This window comes from Anomaloglossus baeobatrachus, chromosome 3 (genome assembly GCF_048569485.1).
Source record: "Anomaloglossus baeobatrachus isolate aAnoBae1 chromosome 3, aAnoBae1.hap1, whole genome shotgun sequence".
NCBI classification, from domain to species: domain Eukaryota; kingdom Metazoa; phylum Chordata; class Amphibia; order Anura; family Aromobatidae; genus Anomaloglossus; species Anomaloglossus baeobatrachus.
In genome coordinates, this window is record NC_134355.1 from 39,670,372 (window position 1) to 39,687,884 (window position 17,513).

The 17,513-nt window shown below is 46.1% G+C and overlaps 1 protein-coding gene across 1 annotated transcript in view; it reads left to right on the plus strand.

The window, feature by feature from the left end:
* LOC142295983 (spermatogenesis-associated protein 7 homolog) overlaps positions 1-17,513 on the plus strand; it is a 246,500-nt gene that overhangs the window by 153,923 nt on the left and 75,064 nt on the right. The window contains exons 5-7 of the mRNA XM_075339138.1: positions 10,525-10,928; positions 12,569-12,623; positions 14,913-14,950. Of these exons, the coding sequence (XP_075195253.1) occupies positions 10,525-10,928; positions 12,569-12,623; positions 14,913-14,950 (497 nt within the window). The remainder of the gene's footprint in view (positions 1-10,524; positions 10,929-12,568; positions 12,624-14,912; positions 14,951-17,513) is intronic.

The following is a 17,513-nucleotide window of genomic DNA, read 5'->3' on the forward strand; positions in this document are numbered from 1 at the left end:
CAGTGTCCCAATGGGACCCACAGAGAGAGGGCAAAACTACCCATGACGGCCAGAGGGGCTATAGGGGCAGTAGTATATATGTGCTGTTTGGTCTATTGTTTAAAGGGGGATGGACAAGATCATCCAGACATAGTTGCCATAGAGTGGCAGAATACCAAGAACTAAAGTGCATACTAGTCACTGACCCTAGATGTTATTGCACGCTACCTAGCATGTGGGGGTCGGCACCCTATCATACCCCACGCCCATGGTGCCCCCACTCGGGCGTCGACTTTCCCTCCTAGAAGGACCCTAGTTCTAAGGTGCTCCTAAAAAAGGGGAGAATGAAAGGGATTCATTTAATCCAGTCGGTGCCATAGTACCCAAAGTATAAATCCAGAAGCATTCCTTCTGGAGGATGGTCTTGTCCCAGTTTCCACCACGTAAGGGAGGATGGATCAAATCGATGCCCATTACCTTAAAGCTTCCCAGATCGCCATTATGGGAAGCATTGAAATGTCTTGCCACTGGTGTATCATTTTTGTTTGTGATGTCATTTTTGTGTTCCCCCACTCTGCGCCTCAACTCCCTGATGGTCTTGCCGACATACAGCTTCCCACAACCACAGGTTACCTTGTACACCACCCCCTTTGATTTGCAAGTTATAAAGGACCTCAAAGAGTATACCTTACTGCCTGTAGAGTTTTTAAATTCCTTTCCTTCTTCTATATATTTGCAATTTATACAGTTATGGCACTTAAAACATCCTTTTACATCACTTTTTTTGGCTGGTTTATTCTCTTGAAAGTGACTATGGACCAATCTATCACTCAAAGATCTCGCTTTTCTGTAAGTGACGGATGGATGATCCGAGAGATGTTTGTCAATCGCAGGGTCCATATGTAATATGGGCCAATATTTAGACAGTATTTTTCTTAGGTCCACTGCACCATTGTTAAATGTAGTAATGAACCTAAGAGTCTCCGGGGTGGTGGCATTTTGACTGTTGGGATGTAGTAAACCACTACGATCCAAGCTGCATGTGGATTTATAGGCCCTCATAATGACCTGCTCAGGATAGCCCCTCTCTCTTAGGCGTCCCATCAGATCCACCGACTGTGTTTCAAAAGCCGCATCGTCTGAACAGTTTCTCCGCATCCTTGTAAACTTTCCCTTCGGAATCCCCCTCTTAAGGGAGCTCGGGTGGGCGCTCTCCCATTTTAGCAAGGAGTTGGACGAGGTGGCTTTTCTATATGTTGTTGTTCTCAGGCGGCCCTCTGGTCCTCTTTCGACCAAAACGTCGAGAAACGCCAACCTGTCTCCACCTACTTCGCTAGTGAAACGTAGGCCAATGTTATTATTGTTCAATTTGGCCATAAAAGCGTGAAACTCCACCTCAGAGCCCTTCCAGATAAGGAAGACGTCGTCTATGTATCTAGTCCACAAGACGACGTCCTCCGTATCTATCAAGCCACCAAAAACCACCTTCTCCTCCCACCAGCCCAGGAGGAGGTTAGCATACGATGGGGCACAACAAGTCCCCATCGCAGTTCCCCTGAGCTGATGGAAGAGCCTCCCATCAAAGGTGAAGACGTTCTTGGTCAAGCAGAAAGTGAGGGCCTTAATGACAAAGTCATTATGCTGCATGTATTGATTTCCTCTAGTACTTAGAAAATACCTCACTGCTTCCACTCCAGCCTCATGAGGGATGGAAGAATACAGAGCCTCCACGTCAATACTGCACAGAAGCATGCCTTCCTCGAGAAAGATATCGTCAATTCTTAGTAGGAAGTCTGTGGTGTCCCTCAAGTACGAATTGAGGGAGACCACAAAGGGTCTTAGTATCCTGTCAACATAAATGCTCAATTTTTCTGTTATACTACCAATACCCGACACTATGGGGCGACCTCTCAAGGGGTTACACCCCTTGTGTATTTTTGGCAAGATATAGAACGTTGCCATTACCGGAAAAAGAGGTAATAGGTAGTCAAACTCATTTTTATTTATAATATTCAGGACCAGAGCTTCGTCTAATATGTTCCTTAGTTCGTTTTTAAATCCAGATTGTGGTCCATTTTTGGCACTCAGTGACTATCGGGGTTGGGCCAGGTATAAGGGAACACCCAGCAAGCACCGGGTAAATAGGGAACATGATATAATGGTTGACCCTTGCGCTAGTGAGAGGAGAGCAGGGTCACCTCCTATACTCACCTGAGGCTGATCCCTGCACTCCCTAACGCCCCTCTGTGGTTTGCCCCCCCCCCCTTCATCGCTGATCACATGCCTAGACCCTTGTTTGCCCTGACCTCACCCTGGCTATTGAAAAGGCCAGTGAGAGGACTAGTCTCACCACTGCAATCATACTACTGTTATACTTGCCTGGGGGAGTGAACTGGATGAGCCGCCGAGTCTTCACTACTGCCATCAGAAGGATCACTAATGCCCCAGCATCTGGCACCACAGACACAACACAGTTTCTGGTAGAAATGACAGCAACAGCAGGCGGAGTCGTGGATCCATCTGGGATGGATGCGGTAGCACTGAAATATAGATATGTGTCAACAGCAGAACTCAGCACAATGACAGCAGCAGCACAATGGGACCTGAGAACTATCAATGTTGGAAACTCATTGCCCAGGCACCTTCCTTCAGGGGAAAGTGCCTTAAATACCTGTCCTGAGAGGCACTTCTGGGTCAAGGTGCACTGGCCCTTTAAGAAAAGGGGCGTGGCCATGTGTGCTCCCTTCAGGCAGTACCAGGAAGCCTGTGAGGTGTACACAGGCTCACACAGGCTCTGGGAGACAACAGCATGGACTGGGGATGGGGCAGCCACCACAGAACAGCCGGGCAGGTGAGAGAAACAAAAGTCCCAGTTGGGGGAGGGTGGGAAGGACAGCGTGGGGACACTGGTATGGGTGTTACAACTATACAAGGGAGACAGAGGGAAAATAAAAAGAAAAACACTCCAAGCTTCTCCAATGCAGCTATACACCACAGCTGCAATTGTCACAACTCCTCAGCTTCTTTCAGAGACTGGCTTCTTCCACAGTGATTAGCGTAAGCATGAAGATTCAATAACCGGCATCAGATGGTAAGATATGTGACTTTTTATAGCAAAGGTTAGTGGTCAAAAAAAGCTGTACCTGAGATTAAGGCTATAAAGGACAGCAAGATAGGAAAGAGTCCTTAACCCTTACAGCACCAAAAGAAAGTAGATTCCCTCAAACACAAGCTGCAGACCTGCACATAATAAGGCATTGTGACCTTCTGGTCCCAGATTCGCCAGAAGGGGACACACCTATGACAATTTTTCAGAACCAGAACCATTGTATAGGCCACACAACACTTCCTGTCCCCTGGATCGGTTTTTGGCAACTGATTTTGGAGCATCCTAGCGCCAAGAACAGGAAGCCTCCAGGGACTGTTTGTCAATCTTCCCGAAGTCACGAGCTCTAACCCTTCTGTCTACAGAGCGCTCTGCTTCGGTGGTCTCCAACAGGGAATAATGATTGTCCTATTCTTCAATCAACTGGCTTGTGATCGGCTGCAGTGTTTTTGTGAACAACATCAGAGGCACATCCCATTTTGGTTACCTGACCGCTGCAGTCAATCACAGGCCTTGGTGGTCAGGTGATTGAAAGATGGGGCATCATAGCTTGCTGTTCTGCTACGGAGGATCTCATTCTCGCGAACAACACAAAAATACCGTTTACGTTGTATCTTGTCCTGCATCTGACATAAACACATTGCTGCGGTATAATAGACTGCAATACAATAATAAGATCTGCAGAAAATCTGATATGCGGTAATCCAGTTACATAGAATTTCAGGATGAATAAAACAATAGTTACAATCTAATAATAGTTTCAGTAATGGGGGAAATAAAATGTAGGTTGCATATAATCAAAGACAATTACCTACATTACAAGCACGGTGCAAGGGACCTCTCTGCTATGTAAGTATATGGTACTTGTGCAGCACAAATGGTGCCTGTAAGCACTTCTCCAAATCCCCTCCATTCTTTTCCTATCTGTAAAAAGGTAAAGAGAGAGTTTTAGGGGTACTTTGCACGTTGCGACATCGCTACTGCAATATCGTCAGGGTCAAATCGAAAGTGACGCACATCCGGCGCCAGTAACGATGTCGCAACGTGTAAAGCCTAGATGCTCCGATAAATGATCGCAAAAGCGTCGTAAATTGGTGATCTGTGTAGCGTCGGACATTTACATAATGTCGCACCAATAGGACGATGTTGTTCCTCGTTCCTGCGGCAGTCCACATCGCTGTGTATGAAGCTGCAGGAGCGAGGAACATCTCCTTACCTGCCTCTACCGGCTATGCGGAAGGAAGGAGGTGGGCGGGATGTTACGTACCGCTCATCTCCACCCCTCCGCTTCTATTGGCCGCCTGCCATGTGATGTCGCTGTGATGCCGCACGACCCGCCCCCTTAGGAAGGAGGCGGGTTGCCGGCGACGTCGCAGGGCAGGTAAGTGCGTGTGAAGCTGTCGTAGCGATAATGTTCGCTACGGCAGCTATCACAAGATATCGCATGTGCGACGGGGGCGGGTACTATCGTGCTCTGCATTGCTAGCATCGGCTAGCGATGTTGCAGCGTGCAAAGTACCCCTAAGAGTAGTGATGGGGTCCATAAAGTTTAGGGTCCGTACTGGACATATAGTGTTCGTGCACGGACTCCGATCACGGACTTCTCAGGGACGTCCGTGTTACTGTTCGGGTTCGGCCACTCAGATAAAAATAAAAAAAATTTTAAAAAAAAGGTAAAAGGATGCAAAATGGGGATTAGAGCAGGGCAGTTATGCTTACTGAGCCTCCCATGCGGTGTCACACTGCTTTTGGGTCTGATAATTAACTCTCATGCATATTCACTGCTTTCCCCGCCCACTGTCTGTGACAGCGTCTGAGACTGGTTGCAGTCAGACTTCCAGCATCTGTGATTGGTTGTATAGTGCAAAAAGAAATAATTTGAAAAAATAGCGTACATTCTCCCATATTTTGATACTTAGTGCAGATAAAACAGATGGCTACAGGCTGCAGCCCCCAGCTATGTGCTTCATCTTGGCTGGCTGTGTATCAAAATACGAGGGACCGACCCATGCGGCTTTTTTTAAATTATTTAAATAATTTTAAAAATGGCATGCAGTCCCCCAAATTTTGATACCCAGCCAAGATAAAACAGACAGTTGGGGGCTGGCCTTCTGAGGCTGGGGAGGCCCATGGTTATTGGCCCTCCTGCCTAAAAATAACAGCCCGCTTCTGCCCCGGAATTATTTCATCCATTAGATGCGCCAATTTATGGTGCTTTACCAGACTCATCACGATTGCCAGGGAGCGGTAGCAAACGGGGTAATACAAGGGGTTAATGACAGCTGTGATTTGTAAAAAAATCACAGCTGCCATCAAGCCTGAAGTTACTAATTGGGAGGGGTCTATGAGACCCCCCCATTACTAACCCTGTAAGTCAAAAGAAATAAACACAAAACACAGAGAAAAAAATCCTTTATTTAAAAAAGAAAATATCCTCTTTCTCAAATCTAGCCCCAAAACACCTCTGCAGGTCCGACATAATCCACACAAGGTCTTATCACAAAACCAGCTCTGCTACATCCTGAGGTCACAGTGCGCGGTCACATTAGAAAATGTGACCGATCACTGTGGTGTCAGGGACACACTGACAGAGCTGCAGCTAGGAGAGTGGTGATGTCAATGAGTTCACCTGACGTCACAGCTGGGGTTCCCAGGGTACCCCAGCTCTGACATCAGATGAACTGACCTGAGGTTAACTCATTGAACTCAATGCTGGATTACCAGATTAGATTAGGTGATGTGCGCACATTAAGTATTTGGTTACAGACCTTTCTGCACCAAATCTGCAGAAAAACGAAAGTGGTTTTGGTGCGTTTTTTTGCCAGGAGATGCAGACTCGGTTACAAAGTTTCAATTCTGTCAGACTGTCATGGTGAGCTCACTGTCACACTTGCAGGTAACTCATTCTGCAGCCAGCAATAGGCTGTGCACCTCAGAAGGTATAGAAGGCAACCAGTGCAAAATATATAAAGCTCTGTGTGCTTGTGTGTGCGTGCGTGCGTGCGTGCGTGCGTGCGAGTGTGTGAGTGTGTGTATGTGTGGGGGGTGGTATGTGTGTGTGTGTGTGTCTGTTAAAACAGGGTTCCCCAACTCCAGTCCTCAAGGCCCACCAACAGTGCATGTTTTTAGGATTTCCTTAGCATTGCACTGCTGTTGGAACCAGCACCTGGGCAGGTAATTACATTAACACCTGTGCAATACTAAGGAAATCCCAAAAACCTGCACTGTTGGTGTGCCTTGAGGACTGGAGTTGGGGACCTCTGTGTTAAAGGAATCTGCACCGTCGCATTTTACAAACAAGAAAATTTGCACAGCCGCCTCATTTGACTCAGGGAACGTCATAGACTATGTTTTGAGGGGAAAACGTAACCCTGTGCTTTAGTTATTTGACAAAAAAACCTGCTAACATAAAAGTCAATGCAGCTGGGAACGGATCTGTTATTGTAGACTCCAATTATGGACAGAGAGAGAAACCCAAACACACAGAAAGAGACACAGACAAAAAGACACACAGAAAGAGACACACACACGAAGAGACACACAGAAAGAGACACACTAAGAAAGAGACACAAAAAGACACACACAGAAAAAGACAAACACACAGAAAGAGACACACACAAAAAGACACACACAAAAAGACTCACACAGAAAGAGACACACACACACATGAAATGACACACACAGAAAGAAGCACACAAAAAGACACACACACAAAAAGACACACACACTGAAAGAGACACACAGAAAGAGACACAAAGAGAGTCAGTCAGAGAGAGAAAGAGAGAGAGAGTCTGACTGACAGACTTTTATCTGACTATCTTGGGCATTGCTGGGTACTACAGCATATGAATAATATCCCCAATTACATTTTTAAATAAATAAGCAAAATTTCCTCCAAAATTGGCCAGCCTCTTATAAGCTGGAGAACAGGTCCCCCAGAGGCGGTAGAGCCCAGAGTTAATTAATGCCAACTTGCAGTGCCATTTTTGGTTCTCTGTAAGGATACCCTATGGCTCAGATTGTCCTATGCTCTGCTCCTCCATGGGTCCATAGGACTGCCATGCCAATACTTTTAATGTATTACCCAACGATCTAAATTTGCAAATGTGCAGCTTGCACGCCACAGAATACTCTGCACAGATAGGTATGTGGTCCCAGGCTACAAAGTGACCAACACGGCATCAGACCAAGTCCTTTTTAGAAATGTGTACTGTCTCTATAAGGAAGGCTCAACGTAACAAAAATGTTACACAAATCAATGATTTTGTCCCCTAAACATTACTTATCCACAATATAGTCACTCCATCTCCAGCTGCTAATGTGTCGCCCTGGCGCCGCCAGGTGGACACAGAGGTAAACTGCACCCCACATAACACCTTCCCACACAAGGGTTCCATCAGCCACAAAATCCTAGTCACCCCCCCCTCAGGGTAAGAAGCACACACCAGTGGGCAGGATCAGGCAGATTGGGAGCGCCCACCTAGGGGTCTTGAGGATCCGGGGGCGGGAACAAGTCAGAGGAGTTTGGAGTTTGAAGTGGAGAGGAGTGACAGTGACAGACTGTCAGGAGGAAAGCTGGTCCTAGTGAGAGTGGACAGGGTAGTGGCCCTGGTCTACTGGCTAGGTGGCAAGCAGTGGATCGTGTCCAAAGGCGATGGGATTACGGTCGCAGGAGATCCAGAGTGGATCGGGACAGGGTTTCGAGCATGCCGGTAACGACAGCAGAGATCCGGTCCGGAAATGGTGCACAGGCGGGGTACCTGGACCCTAGTTAGAAGACGGTTGCAAGCCCTTTCTCTAATTCACCAGGCCGGGAGCAGGTTTCAGGCCTAGCTCCAGAAGTTCAGCCCAGATAGAGCAACCGGCAGCCCACCGCGGGGGATAGGGTATCCGAAGTCACCCACTGAAATCCCAAGGGTCAGTGTTCGCGAGCAACGGCTCCTCAGGTACACAAAACACCGGGAGCGGATTTCTCCCGTTCCACTCGGGTTAAATCAACACAAGAAAATTACAGAGTGCCGGAGGAAGGGACATCGGTACACCAGCCGGGTGTTGGACCCGAGTACACCCGGACGCAGCAGCTGGCCACTGACACCTTGGTTTACCAACGGACTTGTGTGCAATTATTCCACAATGAGTACACCAACACTCCCCAGCCCAGCGTACCACCTCCGGCCTACATCATTCCCCGTGTTTTGGACACTGAGCCCCGGGGCAACCATCCCTACTCACGGAGTGGTTAACATCCAGCTGCCATCCCATCGCCCCGGGTTCTCCGTATCAGCAGCGGTGGTGCTACATCTCACCACACACCATGGGTGGCATCACGAAGTACTTGCAACAATCCCGTACATATACGTCCCCCTTTTTATTTGAGTGTCCACGCGACCCCCGGGTCCGGAAATCCCTCGAGCCACTGCAGATCCGAATCCGAGCAGCCCGGCTGCTACTGACGTGGGGGCGGCACACTAAGACCTCTAACAATTCCGAGAACAGGGGCCCAAAGTGAAAATGGAGCCTGTAAGAGGGCTGAAAACTGACCTGAAGTATTCAGCCTCTGACAATGGCCTCACTCTTTTAGGTTGTTTCCTTTATAGCCCCTCTATCTTCATATTTATGTATCTGATCATTGGGAGGTTAGCCTTGTCTATGAATATTCAGCATGACTGTAGGTTAGATGGGAAGGAAGGCCGGGGGTTGGTGCCCGTAGCCAGGGATTGACAAATCTTAGGCTGGTTGACTTTTAGGGAGTCAGGTTGTTTACATGGAGTGTGATTGGTGAGAGGAGTGTGCATGAGCTGTAGCCTAGGTCATGTAGACAGGGAGAGGAGTGTGCATGAGCTGTAGCCTAGGTCATGTAGACGTGGAGAGGAGTGTGCATGAGGGGTAGTGTAGGTCATGTAGACGTGGAGAGGAGTGTGCATGAGGGGTAGTGTAGGTCATGTAGACGTGGAGAGGAGTGTGCATGAGGGGTAGTGTAGGTCATGTAGACGTGGAGAGGAGTGTGCATGAGGGGTAGTGTAGGTCATGTAGACGTGGAGAGGAGTGTGCATGAGGGGTAGTGTAGGTCATGTAGACGTGGAGAGAAGTGTGCATGAGGGGTAGTGTAGGTCATGTAGACGTGGAGAGGAGTGTGCATGAGGGGTAGTGTAGGTCATATAGACGTGGAGAGGAGTGTGCATGAGCTGTAGCCTAGGTCATGTACACGTGGAGAGGAGTGTGCATGAGGGGTAGTGTAGGTCATGTAGACGTGGAGAGGAGTGTGCATGAGGGGTAGTGTAGGTCATGTAGACGTGGAGAGGAGTGTGCATGAGGGGTAGTGTGGGTCATGTAGACGTGGAGAGGAGTGTGCATGAGGGGTAGTGTAGGTCATGTAGACGTGGAGAGGAGTGTGCATGAGGGGTAGTGTGGGTCATGTAGACGTGGAGAGGAGTGTGCATGAGGGGTAGTGTAGGTCATGTAGACGTGGAGAGGAGTGTGCATGAGGGGTAGTGTAGGTCATGTAGACGTGGAGAGGAGTGTGCATGAGGGGTAGTGTAGGTCCCAGAGTAATTGATGTCCACATTTCCTCCACTCGGAGGGGGGTATGAGAAGCTCCATATTGTTTAGAGTTGGTGACATTGTAGGTAAGGGACAAGCATATCAGCCAATGTGGTGTGCCATCTCACTGTACTGTACATCATGGTGGGAAGGTTAAATTTGTGGTTGTCCCGGATGAAGGAATAGAAGCAAAGAGGAAACCACTCTACATAGAGAGCCACTCTGTTACACCGAGGCGAGGGAATGCCCGACGTGCAGCGCAAAACAGAGTGAAAACCAAGGAAGATGTAATGGAAGGCCCTAGCAATAGGGAAGGGGAAGATGTGTCACTACGTCACACTCATCTGTGACCGATCTCTGAGCTTCCTAGTGTTTCTAAATGGGTCCTTCCCCCCATGCGCCCTCACCTGCCTAGGCCCTTGCTGGCACTGAACTTACCCTGGCTAGTGAGTAGGCCAGTGAGACACTTGTCCCAATACTACAATAAAACAAAATGAGGAAGGTAAGACAAACAGGTGGGGAAAGACACAATGAAAAGCACTCCTTGGTTTCTTCACCAGGAAACTTCACAGCTGCAACTGAAACGACACCACAGCTATGCACAGGTAAGCTCCTTCAATGTGGTCAGTTTAAAGAATCTATCACCGGCAGGGAGTGGGTATATAAAGTGGAAGGGGGTGATGACACAATGCTGCGGCTGTGATTAAGGCTAAGAATAATCTCAACCAGCAGGGGAAAAGTTCTTAACCCTTTCAGCATCAAAAGAAAGTCCACTCCAATACAAGATCTAACCTTAACCTAGAAATCACACCAGTAGTGTGCATAGCTTAATGCCTCAGAAACCTGCTCAAGGTAAAGCTATATATTGGTTTAGAAATATTAACTATAACATTTTGCAGGTTAATAACGGATACAAAATAACCCAAGTGGACAAAACAGGAAAACGTTTTGATACAGGCAAGTCAAGATCTCAGACCAACTCCCCGGTCCTCACAGCCAGAGAAGATCGGGAAAATACAGGAAAAGAACATTGTGATGTGAACCCCAGAACTTCTATCAATCAAAGTCTGCAAAGAAAGAAACCATATAACAATCCCCAAAAGCAAACCTACAGCGGAGATCTCCTGGACAAACACCCCAAGAGCTTCACGAACACCAAAAAGCCCTTCAAGCCGAGGTTACTGAAGAAACCCTCCCAGTCCTTCCTCTCAAAGTACCGGTATTACATGGCTCCTACAAAGAGAATTTCCCAGAAAACCTCCTCAGCGCAGGTCAACCCTCAAGATACAACAATGCTATACAGGTAACTATCACGCAACCCAAATATATACTGTAAATGTCCACAGGAAATATAAAGCTTGACACAATTCATTCAGACAACAGTTTTTGCTCTTGAACCCCCTGAGAGCAAAAGGATGGGGCATGTTGCCTTCCATCAGCCTGATCCTTTTTTCCTCTTGCATCTATCATAGGGACAACCTCTCACACTTTAGGAAGTTATCATTGCCAAAATTGTCAGGTTGGGCTGATATTGATCTAATGTGTATGACCAGCGATAATTGCAGACAGATCAATTGGTTATGTCTCCATGACTATGTCATGTTATCTCTCGTTTATTTTTAAGGGAATGTTTCTCATGTTGACTTCTCATGTTGCTGGCCACTATGTCAGTACACAAGAGATCCTTTATACTATATAGTATACTGCTTCTCCATGTTGCACAGGCTTTTTCTAGACTCCTCTAAGAGGCTTTTTTAGCCTCTTTTTTGCCTTAATGGTGTCCCCTTTCCCTCCTCTTCATTGCATTTCAGCAGCGTTTCCTATAGGTAGTATTCCTGCTCAATTACTAAAAAGGGAGGAGGGAGATGAAGCTGCAGGGTTTTCTCCTTAAGTGCTCAGATGCTTAAAGAAAGATTTTGGAACATAGAATTTTAATCACATCGTCACCAATTATCTAAAATATCTAATTATTGGAATGACTTTCCTTTATTAGTCCAATCAATATTGCAATGTACATTACCCAGAAACTTTTCTGAGTGCATTTATATTAGAATTTATTTTTTTTTTACATCTGCGCATGTGCCCCTGCTGCTCATAGTCTTCACTGCAGTATCTTCAATAAAATGACGCCAGAGATCGTGGTTCGCGCATGCGCGGACTGCGGTGCCATTTTAATGAAGACAGAATTACTGTGGCAATGCGCACACGCATTGATGCCGCTCATGGTCTTCATCAGAGTGTCTTCATTAAAATGGCATCGGAGATTGCGGTTTGTGCATGCGCGGACTCTGGCATTATTTTAATGAAGACAGAATTAGTGTGGCAATGCGCACACGCATTGATGCCGCTCATGGTCTTCATCAGAGTGTCTTCATTAAAATGGCATCGGAGATTGCGGTTTGTGCATGCGCGGACTCTGGCATTATTTTAATGAAGACAGAATTAGTGTGGCAATGCGCACACGCATTGATGCCGCTCATGGTCTTCATCAGAGTGTCTTCATTAAAATGGCATCGGAGATTGCGGTTTGTGCATGCGCGGACTCTGGCATTATTTTAATGAAGACAGAATTACTGTGGCAATGCGCATGCGCCGCCGCCAACAACAGCAATGGTGGCGCGGAGCGATATTCAAATAAAGAAAAAGGGGCAAGCCAACAGGACGCCGTAGGAGGAATAAACACTGAGGACCCAACCCACAAAGGCCTGATGCACCCTTCAATCAAAGTGCAGTGCCTTTCCGCAACATTGATTAAAGATATTTCTGCAACCGAACATCGGATCTTTTTATACCAGGTATGCCTGGATTCAGCGTCTTAGTGCCAGTATCACACTGCCTTTACTTCATATAGCAAAATCCTGCTGGTTGGTTGTCTTTAATGATGTAAGAGCATGAATGACAGTAATAGATCTTGATTCTGTGCAATACTTTTTATTAATTAAGGTCACAGGAAGATGTGCATTTGCCAACAAAAAAAATCAATCACACACCACGATCAGTAAGTATATTATTTACCATTAATTTATTGTATAGAAGTAACATAATAGAAAGATTAGCTATAGGAGTGGTACCCCAGAGTATGTAGATAGAAATGGAGCAAAATCCATAACCAATTTGTATTTTTGCACTAATAAACATCCTAATTTATTGATATTTGGAGTGCTGCTCCACCTGCACTCCATTCATTCGCTATATGGCAGCCCCATGCAGAATGAATGGTCGTCTTACCTACCTCTCCATTTTGTAATGGAAATAAACATTTCCCATTTGGAATACAAATTCCGTGGTCTGACGATCGGTTTGGGTACCAGTGGTGGGTCAACCCTAAATTAGCAAATTATCGCCCATTCAGCACCTAATCCACAAAAACAGAAACCATGGTGTTTTCATCTATTATAGAATTTTATGGAGATCAGAATCTGATTTCTTTACTTAAAGGGAACCTGTCACCAGATTTGGGGCCTATAAGTTGCGGCCACCACCAGTAGGCTCTTATATACAACATTCTAACATGCTGTATATGTCGCGCCCCGGGGCAACCGTGCTGCTCGGATCCAGGTGGTCGGTGGCTCGAGTAATCCCGGAACTGCTGTAGTGCGGCAAGGGAATGGAAGCCGCCGCTGCTGCTTGTGAGAGACTGGGGCTGATGGAATCAGCAGCGAGTATGTTAACCCCCTCCGCAAGTAGGGTGAACCCCAGTGTCCTCTAGGTGCTGGATGAGGTACAGATTGGAAGGAATGCAAACAGGCAAAGTCCGAGTGAAACAGGGTACTGACAATTTACTCCCAGGTTACACTCTCCTGGTGCTGGGGACAGATTCCCGGTTCCCTTTGTCCCAGCTCTGTCCGTGTGGCCTGGCTATGGCCCCTCCGTGCACTTCTCTTATGGTGCGGCTCCCTCCTGGCCTGCACCCGGTTGTGTGCACAGCTCTGTCAGAGTCCCCTGCAGACCTCACAGCCAGCTGCTTCTTCCCTGGACACCATGCGATTGATCTTCAGGCCTCACACCGAGACCTGACACCCAGCCGGGTGTCCTCCTCCCTCCTTCTCCTCTCTTTGTCTAGACTTCTCTCATCCACCCACCAACTCCTCCCCTTCCCTTTAGGGATCTCACTACAGGAGGGTTGGATTTACACCTCCTAGGCAACCTCCACTTGCTAGGCAGGCTTTACACCATAGGATGGCCAACCCTCTGATACTGCCCTCTTGTGGTCCAGGGTGGTGTTGTGTGAGTGTTTTAGGTGTGTGCGGGTTTAGCCAGAGCTAGGACTCCAGGAACCAGGTTGCAGATCTTAGTAGCATGACCGCAGGGGCGCTACATAAATAAGAGCCCAGGCCGCTGTGTAGAATGTAAAAATCACTTTATAATACTCACCTAAGGGGTGGTGCGGTGCAGACTGGTCAGATGGATGTCTCCATTCTCCGGGACTTATGCCTTCTCTTTCGGCCATCTTCGTCCTGCTTCTTCTGAAGTCTGGTTGCATGACGCATCCTACGTCATACACACTCGCCGGCATTGAGGTCTTGCGCAGGCGCACTACAATACTTTGCGCAGGACCTCAATGCCCAGGCTGAATGCCCAGGCTTCAGAAGAAGGAGTACAAAGATGGTCGAAAGAGGAGGCGCCACACCCGAAGAACTGAGACACCCATTCGACCAGTCTGCACTGTACTGACCATTTAGGTGAGTATTATAAAGTGATTTTTATGTTCTACACAGCGGCCTGGGCTCTTATATACAGTGTGTTAGAATGCTGTATAGAAGAGCCCGGTGGTGGCCACAGCTTATAGTCACCAAATCTGGTGACAGGTTCCCTTTAAGAATTGTAATTATGTTTTATTAGTAAATTATATATGTAGCAATTTTTCTCAGAGTTTCTCTACTGTGATTGTTTTTTGCAAAAATAAAAATATAAACCAAAACTTGATCTACAAAAAAAGAAAGTGCAAAACGACTAATGAATTGGGGCACGGTGTCCTGATATCATTGGGGGCTCTGTGTGCCCCTCTACATAGTCTGGTCAGACACCCCAATGACATGTACAGTTTCTTTTAATGACTGAATCTGAAACAATTGATATGGAATCAGAACATGGTTATAGGAGATTAGCGCTAAGGGTCTGCTTTTTCCTCCCCTATAAATGAAACGGATGTGTCTGAGCTGCAATACCAAACATAGCCTAACTACAAGAGGGGCGCTGTCTATTTTATGCTTCTTTTTTTGTTTGTTTATTGTTTTTTTCAGACATCAGTTAAGAAAATGTTTTATTATTTTTATTTTGGTTGCAGGGGGCAGAAAACCAGTGGAACATGAAGGAAAAATACAAGTGAGTGGTAATAATGATGATATTACTGTATTTTATATTCTTAGTGCAATTAATTAAGAGACTCATCAGCCCAATAGTCAGATGACCCCAAAAAGGTGAAAGAGTGTATGGAGGTATTAGATTCATGAAAATGTGGATGGATGGATGGAAGGATAGATGGATGGACGGACGCACGGACAGACGGACGGACGGATGAATAGATGGATGTATGGATGGATGTATGGATGGATGTATGGATGGATGAATAGATGGATGGATGGATGGATGGAGAGATGAGTGAATGGATGGATGGATGGATGGATGGATGGATGGATGGATGGATGGATGGATGGATGAAGAGATAGATGGATGGATGGATGGAAGGATGGATGGATGAATAGATGGATGGATGGATGGATGGATGGATGGATGGATGGAGAGATGAGTGAGTGAATGAATGAATGAATGAATGAATGAATGAATAGATGGATGGATGGATGGATGAAGAGATGGATGGATGGATGGATGGATGGATGGATGGATGAAGAGATAGATAGATGGATGGATGGATGGATGGATGGATGGATGAATAGATGGATGGATGGATGGATGGATGAATGAATAGATGGATGGATGAATAGATGGATGGATGAATAGATGAATGAATAGATGGATGGATGAATAGATGGATGGATGAATAGATGGATGGATGAATAGATGGATGGATGGATGGATAAATACTGAAAGGCATGCACTTTGGAGCCTGCAGAACTGTGAATGTAGCTCTGAAGAATATACAGCCTATGACTCAGAATCAGTACACAATAGATAATACAATCCATTTGTGAACATCTTCAGACAAAAAACGCATCTGCGGCATATCCCCAAATGCAAATAGGGATGTGCTGCCGAAAATAATAGAAATTGTGGAAAGCAAACCATTACAGCAATGAGTGCTAGCATAAAAAACTATAAAAACAACTGCAGCCTCAGTGGATTTGTTATATTATTGATCACTACTCATTAAAGGGTTATTCCCAGCTCCAAGATCCTATCCCAATATGTAGTGGGTGTAATAATAATAATAATACTGTATTAGTAAGTACCTCCAATTAGAAATGTAGTATAGTTCTCCTTATTAGATACAGTTAGGTCCAGAAATATTTGGACAGTGACACAAGTTTTGTTATTTTAGCTGTTTACAAAAACATGTTCAGAAATACAATTATATATATAATATGGGCTGAAAGTGCACACTCCCAGCTGCAATATGAGAGTTTTCACATCCAAATCGGAGAAAGGGTTTAGGAATCATAGCTCTGTAATGCATAGCCTCCTCTTTTTCAAGGGACCAAAAGTAATTGGACAAGGGACTCTAAGGGCTGCAATTAACTCTGAAGGCGTCTCCCTCGTTAACCTGTAATCAATGAAGTAGTTAAAAGGTCTGGGGTTGATTACAGGTGTGTGGTTTTGCATTTGGAAGCTGTTGCTGTGACCAGACAACATGCGGTCTAAGGAACTCTCAATTGAGGTGAAGCAGAACATCCTGAGGCTGAAAAAAAAGAAAAAATCCATCAGAGAGATAGCAGACATGCTTGGAGTAGCAAAATCAACAGTCGGGTATATTCTGAGAAAAAAAGGAATTGACTGGTGAGCTTGGGAACTCAAAAAGGCCTGGGCGTCCACGGATGACAACAGTGGTGGATGATCGCCGCATACTTTCTTTGGTGAAGAAGAACCCGTTCACAACATCAACTGAAGTCCAGAACACTCTCAGTGAAGTAGGTGTATCTGTCTCTAAGTCAGCAGTAAAGAGAAGACTCCATGAAAGTAAATACAAAGGGTTCACATCTAGATGCAAACCATTCATCAATTCCAAAAATAGACAGGCCAGAGTTAAATTTACTGAAAAACACCTCATGAAGCCAGCTCAGTTCTGGAAAAGTATTCTATGGACAGATGAGACCAAGATCAACCTGTACCAGAATGATGGGAAGAAAAAAGTTTGGAGAAGAAAGGGAACGGCACATGATCCAAGGCACACCACATCCTCTGTAAAACATGGTGGAGGCAACGTGATGGCATGGGCATGCATGGCTTTCAATGGCACTGGGTCACTTGTGTTTATTGATGACATAACAGCAGACAAGAGTAGCCGGATGAATTCTGAAGTGTACCGGGATATACTTTCAGCCCAGATTCAGCCAAATGCCGCAAAGTTGATCGGACGGCGCTTCATAGTACAGATGGACAATGACCCCAAGCATACAGCCAAAGCTACCCAGGAGTTCATGAGTGCAAAAAAGTGGAACATTCTGCAATGGCCAAGTCAATCACCAGATCTTAACCCAATTGAGCATGCATTTCACTTGCTCAAATCCAGACTTAAGACGGAAAGACCCACAAACAAGCAAGACCTGAAGGCTGCGGCTGTAAAGGCCTGGCAAAGCATTAAGAAGGAGGAAACCCAGCGTTTGGTGATGTCCATGTGTTCCAGACTTAAGGCAGCGATTGCCTCCAAAGGATTCGCAACAAAATATTGAAAATAAAAATATTTTGTTTGGGTTTGGTTTATTTGTCCAAT